The sequence below is a fragment of the Stegodyphus dumicola genome, chromosome 3 (assembly GCF_044657685.1).
Source record: "Stegodyphus dumicola isolate Sdum_Otavi_A_Nest chromosome 3, ASM4465768v1".
NCBI lineage: Eukaryota > Metazoa > Arthropoda > Arachnida > Araneae > Eresidae > Stegodyphus > Stegodyphus dumicola.
The window spans coordinates 109,356,340-109,373,219 of NC_140770.1; the positions used below are offsets into that span (position 1 = coordinate 109,356,340).

At 31.1% G+C, this 16,880-nt stretch overlaps 1 protein-coding gene across 1 annotated transcript in view; it reads left to right on the forward strand.

Annotated features, from left to right (window-relative positions):
* The window catches only part of LOC118190467 (uncharacterized), an 85,938-nt gene that overhangs the window by 64,186 nt on the left and 4,872 nt on the right, over nt 1-16,880 (forward strand). The window contains exons 11-14 of the mRNA XM_035361175.2: nt 603-727; nt 8,579-8,713; nt 11,673-11,802; nt 15,589-15,669. Of these exons, the coding sequence (XP_035217066.1) occupies nt 603-727; nt 8,579-8,713; nt 11,673-11,802; nt 15,589-15,669 (471 nt within the window). The remainder of the gene's footprint in view (nt 1-602; nt 728-8,578; nt 8,714-11,672; nt 11,803-15,588; nt 15,670-16,880) is intronic.

The following is a 16,880-nucleotide window of genomic DNA, read 5'->3' on the forward strand; positions in this document are numbered from 1 at the left end:
TAATTTCTATTCTTCCTGATTACGTATCGCAAATTATTTCTGAAAATTTATTATCAAGAAAGATGAAATCGAAACATTTTTCTGCAGCTTTCAAGACAATAATTTTTCTCTTTATCATATAAACGTTGTTAGTTAAAGTAAGAGTATTAAACGAGTTTAAGAACGCTACGCTAAATATTGTGTCAAAAATTAATTTTGGGCGCAGAAAATAAGGAGATATTTCACAAAACAGGTGTAACATAAAATAAGACACAGTCACTGTAAAAGGAAGCTAAACTTTCTGTAAACTAAGTTTGCTGTAAAAGTTTAATCCGCTTTAGATACTGCTTCATTTAAACATTTATTTTGCTTCGTAATATACACATAAAGTACCGTTTGAGTTCTTACATGTATCGCTTTATTCATCAGGAATATAAGTAAAATTTCTTTCGTGCAGAGTTAAAAACGTAAGATTTTAATATGTTTCTATTATTTTCATTAGCATACATCATGTGTATTACAAGAGCAACGTGTGTTATAATTTTCTGCATTATACTTTTTCTTCAAAAATAACATAGCTTAAGATCTATCAAATTTACATGAAGAATTCTTGCTTTCCCTAGGGTATGGGCTATCTTCATGCCAAAGACATAGTTCATAGAAAATTAAATTCAAAGAACATCATTCTCGAATGTCGAGTAAAGTTGTGTATTATGGATCATGGAATGGCAGATAAACAGCTGGACCGGTAAAGTATAATTTTATTGTTTTTAACAGAAAAAAATGGAAGAAGTTAGAAATGATTTAACTTTTATATCACCTACAAAAGTGAATGTAAAATTTTAATGCTGCCCAAAGATTTACTCTACGTGCACCAAATATTTACTCTGAGTTGCAAACCAGAGTCTGATTTAAAACTTTTGCATAAAAGAAGATATTAGTAGGTTTATGAACAGCGCAAAAATTTCAAATAATGATGTATTTGAATCACGCATAAGTCATAAAATATATGAAATTAAAAAGTTACGGATGGTAATTTAAATCTCCGAGATATTAAGTGTTAAATTTCTAGTAATTTATATGCACTGTATTTATTACTATTATAATTTAATACTTTATCTTCTAAGCAGTTTAAAATTAAATTGATTATATAAACTGCGAATATCCAGTTTGACATATTTTGATGTTTAAAAAATTAAATAATATTTTTGAAAACTGATGATTTCAATTGAATCATCTGCTTCTGGAACAAATGAGGAAAAAATATATTTTACTGAACAGATATATAGCTAGCAAATCTAAGAAGGAAATGTTATGCAGAATATTCTCAATAGTGATTTCCAAATATATGAACTCATATTTAAAAATAACGAATAGATAAATAATATGTGCATAAAAACAGAGAAATCTGGTAATCCTCGCGTATACTGAATAATGTACTTATGCCTGAAGCGGTAACAATTGTTAGCATAGTAAAAAGTACAGCAGTTCAAACACTCCAAAATTATTTTAAGAATAGTCATTACGAAAATATAACGCCTTATATTTCCTTATCTTGCACCTTAAGTTTAAGCAAAACTATTTGAAAATATGAGTTTCAAATGCAATCTTTTCTTCTAATGGAGTTAATAGTCTATAAACTTTATTTATAAACATGCATATTATTTTGTTTACCTCAATAATATAGTGAAAAAGCACATATCTTTTCTCTTGAACTGTATCATACCCAAGCCAGTATAAATATGTTAATTATTTAATACTTTCCATTCTATAAGTCATATTATAAGTCTGACTAGTGATTTTGAAATATACGAATACAAATTAAAAAATAACATAGATAAATAATCTGTGCATAAGCAGAGGAATTTGAGAAGCTTTATGAATATTGAGTAGTATATTGATTTTTGTAGTATAGAATTTCCTTCCAATATTATTTTAGAATGGCTATTTGTAAGGTTTTAAGTTATTTAGAAGTTTAAATCAGTGCCTCTTAGACTTTACTAGGCAGACAGGCCAGTTATTGTTCCATTCTGAATTAAAAAGACAGAGTCTTCAGAATGTTAAAGTAACCTTTCTATTAACTCTTAAAATTTAACAGAAGGCACCATTTATACCTTCATTACGTTGAAATGAACGTTTACGTTGAAAGTCAAGAACGAAAACGCGTCGTACATATAACATTTAATTAGTTCATACTATAAATCACATCGAAGTGTGGTCTTCAAAGTGTGAGTCTCGCTACAGCTTTTGGAAAACTCTCATATACGTTTTAGAGTACCCTATCGCTTCTTTTGTAGTTTACCTGTAACACAATTATTGGCAATTGATTAAGAAATAAAAGTACCCAGTCGTACCTCCGCATGCGGAGGTTCATGTCGTCAGTGTAAAAATAAATTATGCTTTGCGTTTTATTAAGTTGTAAAATTTAAGATGCAAACAAAACGGTAACATTTCCTAGCATAGTAAAATGTATGACAGTTCAAAAAAGTATTAATTTAGAAGTCAAACAACGAAAATCAGCGTTATATTTTCAAAATTTCACAGGACTAGATTTGCTGGTTTTACTGAACCATCATCCTCAGCTGCAAAAGCGCAAGCGAATGAGATAAGATAGAGTGATTAGATAAGAAAGACTGGACAGAAATTAAGCTACTGGCGCCATCTGTTTAGCTTAACTCCTGTCCAGTCTTTCTTATTTTACCTGATCACTGTATCTTATATCGTTCATTTCTGCTTTTGCAGCTGAGGATGATGGTTCGGTAAAACCATCGAAACTAGTTCGGTAAAACCGTGGAAACTCCTGTGAAAATTTGCAAATACTGATTTTTGTTGTTTGACTTCTAAATTAATAAGTGCTTGACGTATTATTGTATCTTAGTTCAAACAAGCTCAATATTCCAAACAATATATTCAAATCAATACTCAAAACCAAATATTAACAATTCAAATACTCTTAGTGCTGTGCTTCCTTACATTGGCGCGGTTGTTTGATGCCGATGTAGCTAAATATGGAAAAGGGAAATGATCACTGGGAAATCCCATTGTGCATTTGCCAGTTATATGAGATTTCAACTGTGAATACGCTCCCCTCCCAACTCAATGGTCGTAACTATGTTGGCAGGGAATCTTAGGTTTCAGTAATCTTAGTAATCTTAGTTTTCATACCAATACATTTTCTTAAAATTGCAATCTCAATTCTAGCATTCACGTTATTCTCAATAGATTGTGTTGTCGCGACTTTAAAATAATGTTTAATTGTTCATTAGTAACGTATTATTGTTACTTTAAAGTTCTAGTTAACGAATAAAGGCTCCAAGACACACATAAAACTTAAATAATTCTTATTTCGCCTATTCTTCTAAACAATAACATTCTTCTGTGCCGTAATTGCTTTTCTTCATATCTTGATTGTCTTTTGCAGATTAAATTACAATATCAGAATTGCTTACCTTCGTAATTCTAAAGAGAATTTCTAATGTACAATATAGTTTACATTATTTTGCTTAGTAGTACACCCACATAGCACAAAAACATCCTTGGGATATCCCGAGGATGTTGCTCGCGGGATATGCGCACATCCTCAGGACATCCCGGAATATCCCGCGAACCTCCTAAACACCTCCTCCCGAGTGCTTAATGTCACATCCCGGGATATCCTCAGGACATCCTAACTAAGTCCCATTGACAGCGTACGGGATGTTATTAGGATATGAACTCCTACTTACTACATCCTCAGGACATCCAAGGATATCCCACTAACCTCCTAAACACATCCCATTATATCCTAAAAACATCCTATCTATGTCCCATCGACAGCGTATGGGATGTTATTAGGATTTAAAGTCCTACTTACTACATCCTCAGGACATCCCGTAATAACCCAGTTTCCTCCTAAACTCATCCTCCCTAGTGCTTAATGTCACATCACAGTATATCCTTAGGATATCCTATCTAGGTCCCACCGACAGCGTATGGGATGTTATCAGGATTTGAAATACTAGTTACAATATCCCTTTAACCTCTTAAATACATACTCTCAACTGCTTAATGTTACATCCCAGTATATCCCCAGAAATCTTCTTTATATTCCAGTGAAAGTGTGTGAAGGTGTTGTGATAACCTGAAACTTGCTTATTTTCCACAGACATTCTCAGGTCTTTCATCTGTGGTTACTATGGAAAAAAAAGAAATGTTAAGAATATTTATACAATTTATTTTCTAATTTGAATTTCAATTTATTTAATAATTTGTAAATATATCTGAAACTGAGCAAGAGACTTGAAATGAATTATAAATACAAAATATTATAAGAGAAAATTTTGCTTTAAAGTATTAAAAATCTTTCGATCATTTTTAACCATTCAATAGCCCAAAACTGAATTCTTCGATATATTCATAATTAAATTATTCTACAAATTCAGTTCTGACTTCAGTTAATTTGTATTCAAAATTCAATAATAAAATTAAGCATTTAATAACCTTTAAGTAGTGGACCAGATGTGTGTAAATTTTGAAATTCTGAACTTAAGTCGGTTATGTTAATTGAATCATTATTCATGGCTACAATATGATTAAACAGTTCATGAGTTCGTCTTGCTATTTGCTGTAATGGAGCGGAAGATTTTCTAATCAAATTTTTTTATAGAAGATATATAGCTTTCAAATTTAAATGCACTGTAATTATCTAACGGCCCAAACATTTTTACATCTTCGCAAATATGCAGTAGGCCGTGAACATTATGAGCAATATACTGTTTTTCATAATAAAGCCCAAAATTTACTACGAAGAGTTTTAATAGAGACTGTGCGTATTCATCAATTGCCGTCTGATTCTGTATTTTGCATAAGAGTCTAATCGAAATATGAAGTAGTAAAAAATGATCATGTAGCTTTTTGTTAAATTGAAAAAAAAAATAAATAAAATAATAATAATAATAATAATAAGTGGGCTAGTGTACAGTAAAAATTGACGGTATTCTGTAGCTTTCCAGTGTTTCAATCCTTTTAGAGTTGGTTCCTTGGTTTTCTTGCAAATTCAATTGGTACATAAGGCTTTAAAAACTGGTCATTCAAAAAAAAAAAAAAAAAAATTAGTTCAACATTTTTATGTGGTAATCGTGCTTGTGACTCCGCCTTGTAAGGTGCCTCCGCCTTTTTGTACTACTCCTAAGCACACAAGGGACATAAAGTCTAACGGAATATTTATTAGTCCTATATTTGGAATATTCCTTAAAATGGGATAATCGTTTTGGTAATCGTCATCAGTCAGTTCTTCTTGAGACATAAAAGTTCATATTCCGAATCACAGTTTGAAATGGAACTTAAAGAATATTTGCTAGCGCGAAAATTCGACACAGTCCTTTTTCATAATTAAATACTACTTCATCTTCTGACGAATCCGATAATATACGTTGATTTATTCTGCTGTAAACCCGTCTTTTAGATATCTGAGATAATTTTTTTTTTAGTTCTGATCATTTTTGTAGAATAAAGGAAACATTTAGAAACTTACTTTTCACACTCTGTCAATGTAACGCTTGCAAGCGTCAGCAAGTCAGTTCGTAACTGAAAGAGAATTTGGAACGACGGCTATTAACGTTTAGCAGAATAGCTGAATTCTGAAAATCAGAAAGTAAGTACGTGTACTTTCCACTTTGTGGGGTTCTTCAAGGATATCACTATTACGGAGCAATTAAAACCGTTGGGGGCGTTTTGCGACTTTGTTGTGAAGGGATGTTTCCCTTGTAGGGGGATACAAAAGAAGGGAAGGTCTGACACATAAATCTGCCAAGTTAACAAAAGAGAAATCTTCTTGGGGCATCGGCTACAGAAAAAGTGCTCAGAGGTGTTACATTCTGAGCGGAGCTCGGTTTCTCAAAAAGCAAAGAAAATTTGAGAAGCAGTTTTACGACCAATGATAATGATGATCAAAACCTTAAGATTTTCAACTTCAATTGTTATTTATAGTATAAAATAAAGTAATAAAACTGCTAAGTTTAAAGAACGCGTTTAATTTAAAAATTAAATCATTTTAATTTAAAGTTTGAACATCTATTTAATCCGTTATCTAATTTTGAGTTTTCAAAACAACATTTAACTTTGTGTTATATACCTTGAAGAAACGTGTTTACTGCATTTTCTGGATGTTACAAATAAATTAATAAAGCAGCAATTATTGTTAAATTATGAGGAGTCATGTAGCATTGTCGGCATAACGTATAAGACTGCAGAACGCTGGATATTTTTTTTTCGCGCTTTGTTTAGCCAAGACCGAATATTTGTATGGTTAAAGAGGTAGCAAAGTGAGGTTTGAGGAGAGTAAGAACTTAATGTTAGTTCTTCCCATTCTCAAACCTTATTTTCCTATTACAGAGAGGTAAAAAATAAGTTACTTCTTACCTCAGTCGCTTTGAAAAACTAATTCTCATTATTAAAGAACTTACCAGAAAATGAACGAAGAAACTGCAATGAATTTTTTAGCCCAATAAAATTATTCTTCTGTTTATAAATTCAAATTAAAGCAAGTTAAACCTCGTACAGACTAGTTTTTAACTGCGTCTGTAAGTCTGTAACTGCGTCTGTAAGTTACAGACTAGTTTTTAACTGCGTCTGTAAACTAAAATTTCGTTTGTTTAAAAAAAATATTGTTACTTATTACTGCACAGCACTAAACATCATTCATTACTAATATAATAGTGTAACAGATCAAAAAGTATTTTTTTTTTCTTTTGCAGTTTCAAAGTATAGTTATTTCTATGCTAAGAACTATCGATGAATTTAATAGAATACTTTTATAACTTGATATTTCTGATTAGTGCCTCAGAGACGGGTAAAAGATTATATTGACCGATTGCCGTACAGAAGGGCTCAAGTTCGAATGCCATATAAGGCATGGATGCACATCATGCCCATCTGTTCATAGGATAAATGTCTTCGTAAAAGATTTTCTGAGTTAACCTGTAACGTACATAATATTTGTGTTCAAAGATATTAGAAAAGTATCTAAAATAATGTTTACAAAATATATTATGTAGCAATTAGAATTTAATCGTAAACACACTTTCAATATGAAACTCAAAAACGGATGAAAACACGCGCCTATAACTTGTAAGAAAGTTCTCTGATCAATAGGCACTGTGAAACAACAACAAAAATTTGAAAATATTATTACTTAATATTTACAGCCAACATATACCAGACGAAATCCAGTGTAAGCATAACAATTAAATTTTCATATGCAGAATAGGTAATCCATAGAGTAAGATTTCGATTCTTATAACATGACTTGCGTGTGGTACAAGGTTACTTTAATATTTTCAGATATGAGCTTCCATAAAAAGTAAGTACTGAAGATATCTGAGAAACAACATCCTCAGGAGATCTTCATATATCCCAGGACATTACGACTTGAACAGGACATCCTTAAAATGATGATTTACGAAGTCCTCAGGATATCTTAAAATCAACATCCTGAGGAGATCTTCATATATCCCGGGACATTGAGACTTGAATAGGATATCCTCAGGATGTTGACTTAAGAGGTCCTCAGGATATCTAAGAATCAACATCCTCAGGATATCCTAACTGCTTCCCGGGAGATTGCGACTTAAATAGGATATCCTGAGGATGTCTTGTGTTATGGGGGCAGTATTTAATGTACTGATAAGTACATAATACTTTGATTTAATACGTTATTTAATACTGATAATGTCTTACTTACATAATTTACCAATTAACTATAATTATGCAGAGAATGTATTAAACAAATTATCCTGTTTTACGGGTAAAACAGGATAATTCACTTCGTCACTATCAGTAGTTTTTACGTAACCACGGTATATTTTGGAATGCATTTCACGCAGATCAAAACACTGTTATATTGACGAATTTATTTATAATTATGAATAAATGGCTAAAAATTCTGTATGGTTATTTACAGTTACTTTGCTGTGTTTTCTGCCTTTTTTTCAGAGCAACTTTATATATGCGATTCGTGATGAATCGTGATTAATGCATATGAATCGGTAGATTTGAAAGTTCGAAAACTATTGCTGCAATTGAATAGAAGACTAAAGTCCTAAGGAAATCTGACATATCATTTTTTTAAATAAATAGCAGTTTTCATGGATTTCAAAAATAGTTTTAGTACTCTGATCAGTTTAAAAAATTATATCAATTATGATAAATTAAAAAATTATATCAACTAAATAAATAAAATTATATCAATTATGATGAAGTAAGAAAGAAAAATTGAAGTATGTATTTAATTAAGAAGAACTGTAATCATGCATAGTATATGGAATTAGAAGGATAATTTAGAAGTAATAAAGAATGTATCTAATTTTCTGTGGATGTCCAAGAAGTCACGGTGTTTTATATTTAAATAATTTCCACTATGATGATAAATGATAACTATATCGAGCTATCACTATGGTGCATGATATTGAGTATAATATCGCACTATGATGATAATGATAAATATATTCCAAATGATAAGTATATTGAGCTATATTGAGTTATGTGTTTTTCATAAATACGAAGAGTATATTTAAAAAATCAGCTTTAAAAATCGAATATCTAAAACATTTTTTCATTTTAGGAGTGATTACGGCTGCATACCGAGGGGTCATTTGAGTTATATTAGTCCAGAATTGATGTCTTCCTTACAAATCGATCCTCCCCTCATATATACCTCGAAACCATGCACTCAAGAATCCGACATATTTGCCTTCGGGTAAGGTCATTACTGTGTTTTCTAGTTAAATAAGGATTTATAGATGTTTCTGGGTATAACTGTTTGCATATTGTCCTTTTAAGGTCATGTTATTTCTTGCACATTGATTAGCAGTACGATTAAATATTGCTGGTTTCTTTTCCGATTATGTAACTCATGTCAGAAACAGTGTTTACGACAGAGCATTTGTTGGAAAATGTGCTTTCAGTAAGCCCTTTTGTTTCGTGTAAAGCCCATTTTTTCTGATTTTTTATATTAAAATTAAATAATAGTATAATATATCAAATAATTACTAAGCAGAGAAATTTTACTCTTTAAATTGCTCTAATTGTTTCCCAGCTGGTATCATATATATTCTTTTAGCAATGTTCAGTTTCCAAAACTTCTAGCAAATGTATTATTTTAAAATTATGCATGTTTTTATGTAAGCAGAAACAAAAAGAAAATTACTAGTGGCTGCATGACTAGAACACCTTAATGCAGTTAATTCTCCCAAGACTCAGTTCTTAGCTACTCAGAAGGGTAGGCTGCGTGCGGATTTTCTGATTTTTTTCAATATTAAACTTGAATAGGTAACAGTTTCCTTCAGGAAGTGTCCAAAGTATCTTCTTAAGGTAGGTTTCCCTGTAGTGCTTTAACAGATTATATAACCCGGTGTAATCAAACTTTAAGGGAGCTTTAAAGGAAAAGATTATTGTATACATCTTTTCGAGAGCAATATACTGAAAATTGCTTTCTAGTTTCTTCAACATACGGAAACTTTCTTTAATCTATTTGACATTAAAATTTACGGTAAAATGAAAAAAAAAAAGACTTAGTAGTAGTTGAATTTTTCAATTCTTATAATTACAAATGAAATATGGAATCAGTTAGTATACAATAATTATGTTGATTTCGTAGCAGTTAATGGATAATTTTTAGCATTTAATACTTTCGGACAGAGCAATTTGTCCCAAAGTCGAGCAATTTGTCCAAATTTGGAGATATTTATTAAGAGCGTGACTATGAAACAATGTAGTCTAGGAAGATGCAGCTAGTTTCTTTTGTGAAAGAATTCAGTTATTTCATAGCATGTTCAATCTTCAAAAGGAATGCCTTAAGTAATTTATTTAAAAAATTGTTTGTTTGCATGGGCTATGTAAATCAGTTAATTTGAGCTATTATACAACATAAATTTAGTTACATAACAATTAATTATGCAGCATAAATTTGCAATAAGGCTAAATGCAAATTTAGCTGTGGGAATTATATACGGTTGTAAGAATTTTATGTCGTTTCTTCTAAAGGTAACAGTAAATTTTGGTTATTTATATATTACGAAGTAAACCACATTTGAAAATTAATTAAGCTGAAAGAAATGAATGTGGATTACTTGTAACACGATGAATTTTTACGAATAGATTGAAATTGGCGCTTTCAATTTCAACTACAGCACAAAGTAAGCATGTAAGTGAACATCATAGAATGTTTTGGACATTATAGACATAAAAATTTCTGTCATCGCTATGTTTAATATTTCCCTCAGCGCAAGTAAAGTGACATATAAGTGCCTTTGTATCTTGAGAAATTAAAGGGTTCTAAAAATAATAATCTTTCTGAAAACATGCTTTTTAAAGTTATTTGTAATCAAGATCTTATTATCTACATCCTATCTTCTATTCTAACACGTATTATGTTGCCTTAACACCATTAAAATTGGATACTTCAAAAATAGATGATTAGTTCTAAAAAATCACAGAGGTCGTAAAAAGTAATTGTTTATTTTAAAAACCGGTAGATTTACTGTGAAAAAATTAGAAACCAATACCACGAAGAATGGTACAAAACTCATGTAAAAATATTGCGTTATCCAGTTTCTTGATGGTTTGGGTAAAGGAAAAGATTATGGAAATATGTACGATACATAGACCAATCATATGCTAATGATAATCATGCACATAAAATAGGGACAGGGAAAAAATGGACGGGGCACCAGAACTTTGCATATGCTCACACAGGTATTGCTCCGTCGCACTACTGTACAAAGCCCCCCCCCCCGAAAAAAAAAACTTCTCATGGCCGAAAAGGCTCGAGTGGCACAAACAAGCAACGAATGATCGCCACCCAAGTCTCCAGGACCGTCCCCTTCGATGGGGACCTGCCCTTCATCCGTTCATTCGGCATTTTTTAATTTTGTACAAAATTTATAATTGGTACCATTTACAGTGGTGCATATAATATCGTTTGCAATAATTTTGTTAATATAATCCAAGTATAATATGATAATGTAGTTTAGAAATTCATAAATAAGGAATAAAATTAAAGAAAAATGAAATGATAGTTAAAGAAAAGGAAACTTCATAATATCGACTTTGTCTTTAAAAATTTTTGTCTTTCGTTAAGTAAGTCTAAAGACATAGAACAATCATACGACACATAGAACAATCACATGCATGTACTGAATGAAGCCTACTTTGATACTGATTAGGTAACAAATATAGACTTGACAGCGAGGAAGAATCAGATTCTGGTGTTGATTCAAAAGTGATGAAATACAACGTCTTTAAATGGGTACCACTTTGTCAGTAAATTGAATTCTGTAACAAAAAAAAAAATTGTTATATATATTTTAGAGATTTATTTTATTTATTTGATTTTCCTAGAGTCAGTTTTTTTTCTCTTCTGATGATGGTACTTAAATCACTCTAAATTTCAGTACCACCTACAGAAGAAATACAACAATTAACACTAAGTAAACGCGTGGATCTGTAACTGAAGAGTAAATTCTATAAGTACCAGTTAAAGATTAACGTGTCATATATTTCCAACAATAATTGTACTTCAAGTAATGCCTAAAATTTTATTATAAATGTTATTATAGCACCAAAACTTCATATAAAACATATATAAGAACAAATGTGATTTAATTGGCATTAAAATTACTTTAAATTTAACAGTATTTCATTTCGGATATTTTTAGGTCGTTGCTGTTTGAATTATTGGCAGAACGTTTTGCCTTTCATGACCAGCCACCTCATGCTCTCGTATGGCAAGTTTCCTCTGGGAAAACAGCTCCCTTGCACAATTTTCGGTTCATTAATGGACTCAAAGTAAAGATATTTTTCTTTTCAAATAGTATTAAGAGAATAAAATAAATTTACATATCCAATTTCAGTAATATGCATATGGACCTATTCCACATGAAACAGTTTTTAGACAGATGTGTTAGAGATTTAAAACTGGGAAATGTTGAAAGAAAAGACAAGCTTTAGAGAAATAAATTTTTATATATAATATTACAGACAGAAATTACATAAGTTTTATATATAATATTACAGACAGAAATTACATAAGTTTTATATATAATATTACAGACAGAAATTTTAATACAGACAGATTTTGCAGATATTTATCAGCAATTACACAAATATCAGAATCTTTCTTGATTTTCAAAGAAACGATGCTATACCATACATCTGAGTCTGCACATGACTGAGCTGTATGGTATAGCACCGCTTCTTTGAAAATGAATTATATTAAGATAACGTCCAGTAGATGTTGAGTAATCATGAACTTCATGACTAATTTTTCATACTGAGAGGAAGAGAAAACTTTGGAAACCGTACTACAAATACGAAGTAGTTTTTTAATGCAATAAATACTATCAATAATCTTGGTTGTTACTTGGTTGTTAATAATCTTGGTTGTTAACAATTTCGGTACTAAATAAATAAATAAAAATTACAATCATTATATTTTGTCATCTTTGGGGTTATGTTAAATAATAGGAATTAATTTTAGCTGGGAATATTTCTATATTCAAATGAATATTCAGTAGCTTTCTCCCATTATGCATAAAGAGTATATCCAAATAGTAAAATAAATTGATTTTCTTAAATTTTCCCTTTTCGATAATTTACTGGGATGATATGGATATTAATATTCTCCGTGATTAAAGATATATACGGCAATCTATTCAGAATCTTCAGAAAAAAATGTCATATCCTATAACCCGGCCCTGGTTACCTACGAATTTAATAGTCTTTCACACTGATATGAGTGATTTATACTAATTTTTGAAGGATTATTTCTTGTTCATGCATTAAAAAAGGTGTAATTTTTAAAACTAAGAAAGAAAGCAGTTTTAAGTGCTTAACATCTTGTATTATGAGCTAGTATAAACTAACTAGACGTCAATGCACTATGTAAAGAATTATCCTTAAGTATGACAAAGTACAGAGAAAGGATGTAAAAGACAACACTTTGTTGACTAAATATTTACAGATGACACCGATTCGTACAAAAGCCAACACTTTTGACTTAAGTCAATGGTGATACGTAGCTTAAAGTAGAATAGAATTAAGTTAGTTAAACGGCATTTCCCAGGTCACTTAATACGCAGGGAGGTTCTGCCTCCTAAAAGTCGGCGTGTAAACAAGCCTAATGGCTAGAAGCGCATGACACAGAAATCTAACCGCTAGTAAATCAAAGATGTCAATGTGGTCTTTAGATAGAACACGCTTTAAGCAGGTAGAAAATGCTCTCTCTCTCTCAATTCTCCATCCAAAACCGTCCCTTAAATACTAGCTTCTTCCTACCTCATTTCAAGACAAGCGCACTAACACATTTGCATTCTCGCAAGACTGCGTGTGTGTGTGTATTTAATTATGGGAAAGCTCACTAGGGCTATCTGCCTAAGGAGAAGGGGTGCCTTCGTGGAGGATTTTCTAAGGAAAACTGGCTCGTATGCACGTTACACATGGGGAAAACCACGAAAACACCCATGCAGCCAGCCCGTTCGCGGGATTCGAACCTCGGACCGAACTACCAGTGTTCAGCGACTTTACCGCTCGGCCGCTGGTGGGCCGTACAAGACTGCGTGGTTAGAAAGCGAGAGTAATAGGAAAGTTGCTTCAGAATGGAATTAACTGTTAAATAACTTAAATAAAAGGCATTAAAAATTAGAGTGACATTATAAATTCGAGGAAGGAGCGAATTTCTTACCTGAAATTGACTTCTTGTCTTAGCAAGATTAAGATTCTTAAAGAATTAGCAAGAGTCTTAGCAAGAGTAAAATATTGAGATTATTGGGATTAATTGATTATCTACCGTTCTACTAATGGAAATGCCCTTTTGAGTGTATAAATTGGAAACAGATACCTCGCAGTTATTTGCTGTCAGCTATAAGACATTTCATTTTTTTGTCTGCTTTATTATTTTTTCTATTATCTGCTTATACATTTTCGTTTTTTTTTTTTTTATCTGCTTATACATTTTCTTTTAACATTCTTGTTTATTTTATATTAGGTTTCGTAACTGGCTGAAATTTGGTAATGGTTTAAAGAAACTATATTGACGATTCGATAATCACTATAACAACGGAATATTGTTTATAGTTATAGTTGACCAATATAAATATTACTAATACGAAGTACCATAAAAATAAAATTTATGTATTGGCAGAACGTGCACTGGATAATTCTATTTTCAAAATAAATGTTTCTTGCCATTTGATGTTAAATTTATCAGGAAGAGATTTTTGCGTTATTTTTTTCCTTAAATCTAATCTAACAAAAATGTTTAAAAGTGAAGAAATATATTGAAAATGTCCGACACTTTAATTTACAAGTCATATCTTTGAAACACATACTACTTCATACCTATTTGTTAAACTTGTAGAGTTCCTGACTTTTATTCTGTTAAATTAAATGTCGAGGAACCTAGTGAACTGTTAAGCGAATTATCGCTTAGTTCAAAGAACAGAAATGTAAACTCAAGAAGGGTTAATTACCCTTTATTCACTCAAAGTAAGAGGAACAGTCAGCCCCTTTCTTCAGGCTTAAAACAAAGCCTTCACTTGGGCTTAACTCAAAACTAAGAAATAACAACTACCTATATCTAACCAGGAGATTTAGATGAAGTTAATGCAGTTCTAACGTAGTTGGCCCTTAATTTTGAACTAGGCGGCGAACTATCAAAAGGCACGTAATATACGACAGTGCGTAACAGCAGCTTAGAGACTTAGCCCAAAGGCAAACGCGCTATTCAGGATTCCTAGCTCTCTCGAAGCAAGCTGAACTTTCCTTTAATATTATTTCTTACTCATTTGCATTCACCGCGATTCTAAAAACACTCATTCTGATTGGGAGTTGTAAGTTGAGACGAGGAACGATAGAAAAGATTAATTAAATTGAAATTACTGTTATAGAATTAAAATATACCTTAGAAACTTTTTATTTATTAATGATGGTGCACGAATTTAGAGCATCATAGGAAAATACGATGGGAGCACAAATGAACATCTTGGTTCAAATACTGATATTTACTGCTGGCTCATTATTAGAAAATACTGTTACACATAATCAGAAGTGCTTAACTTATTTTGAGTCCCTGAACCAATTTTAGAATTTTTAAATGAAAAGCGTTTAGAAAATAAGAAAAGGAAAAAACATTAATTTTGTTAAACTGAGGGTTACTTTAGTGAATTAGGGAATGGAAAAATATAATTTAATTATTTCAAGCAAGTGAAAATTTTAAAAGAAAGTATTTAAATGGCATTTATGTATGGTGAAACTCATGTTTATAAGATAAACAATAACAGCACCTATATGTACTGAAACAATACTATATACACAAATGCTACAAATTTACATAACAGTTTTGCTCCTATGTGTCTATAGAGGCTCCGGATGCTTTCATGTATATATATATATATATTCTCAAATGCAATGAATTTCGATCATTTGTATGTGTTTTTATTTTACAGTAATCTAAGTCGCGAATGTACAAATGGGCATTCTCTAAATAACTATATGTGTGCATACTAGTTATATATTCGTGTGCGTAATATATTTTTAATTATTTTGATAATTCATGATTCCTGTTGTGATTTACAGACACTGATTAAACGATGCTGGTCTCGTAAACCCGAGCAACGCCCACCTTTCTCAGAAATAGTTCACATTTTACAAGAAAACGTAAGTGCTTTTACCTTACTACTTATCTATAAGAAAACTGAAGATGATAATTAATTAAAATAACGGAATTTCCTGTATCACAAAACAGGCTGGTATTTATAAGGAATAAATGAAAACCTTATCATAATAATAGACAAAATATTTGAATTAAGGAAGGGGGAAATGAAACAGACGAAGTATAATAAAATTGTTACAGAATTTTGAAGCCTTCTGTTATATGTTTATTTGTATTTATCTTTGTATATATTACTGTAGCTTTAGAAGAGCGTATATATTTCTGAAAAGTTTCTAAATATTTATAATCAGACAAAAGTTCATAACCTATAAGAGAAGAACAGCTTCTTGAAAAATCTTGGGCAAAGAGCACATAAAACGTGAGCAAATAATTAATTTCTTTAATGATGTTCCTTTAATGATTTAATCAGAACTCCTTCAAAATACAGTCTTTTAAATTAAAAAGAAATTTAATGTTGACTTACATTAAGTTTGGAAAAAAATGCTTTCTTTCAAAACATGTTCTTTATAAAGAAAGATAAAAAACTCAGCCGCTGCGTTCGATGTGGTGGAGCAAGCACAGTTAAGCAAAATTATGTATAGTTTTTTGGAATGTTCCGATTTAGAAGCACGCACACTAAATAGAATATTCCTTTTCCTTGTCCTGAAATTTTAACAATCTGTTTTCTAATACGTCTTCTACAGAGTACCAAATAATTGTTTGGAATTTTCCAACAAATAAATTTTATTTTCTTTCGCTCCCAAGTCAAGAAATTTAAAGAAATTGGAACTGCGACAAAATGTACATTTACAATAACTGGTTATACATAATTTCTTTTTGTGAAGCAAGTTATTTAAAAATTATTTCACTAAAAGCGGTGGATTCCGTTAAAATTCTAGTCACCTATTGAAATAAGTCATTTTTCAACATGAGATATTTTCTTAAGACAGATACTACTTTAAGAAATGAAACAAATAGTATGTGCTACATGTGTAATAGTCACTTGTCGTGTACATAAAATCAAAAGGTTTTCCACTTTGGAAGTAATTTCCTCCTTGAATGACATGGGCAGTCGACCAAAATATGTATCACCTTTACAAAAAATTCTGTAACCGATTTGGCAACTATGGAATAAGCTTGGGCACGATCTGTTAACATATAATACAGATCTTTATCAATATCCTGTATCTGTACACACTTCAAATATAAATATACT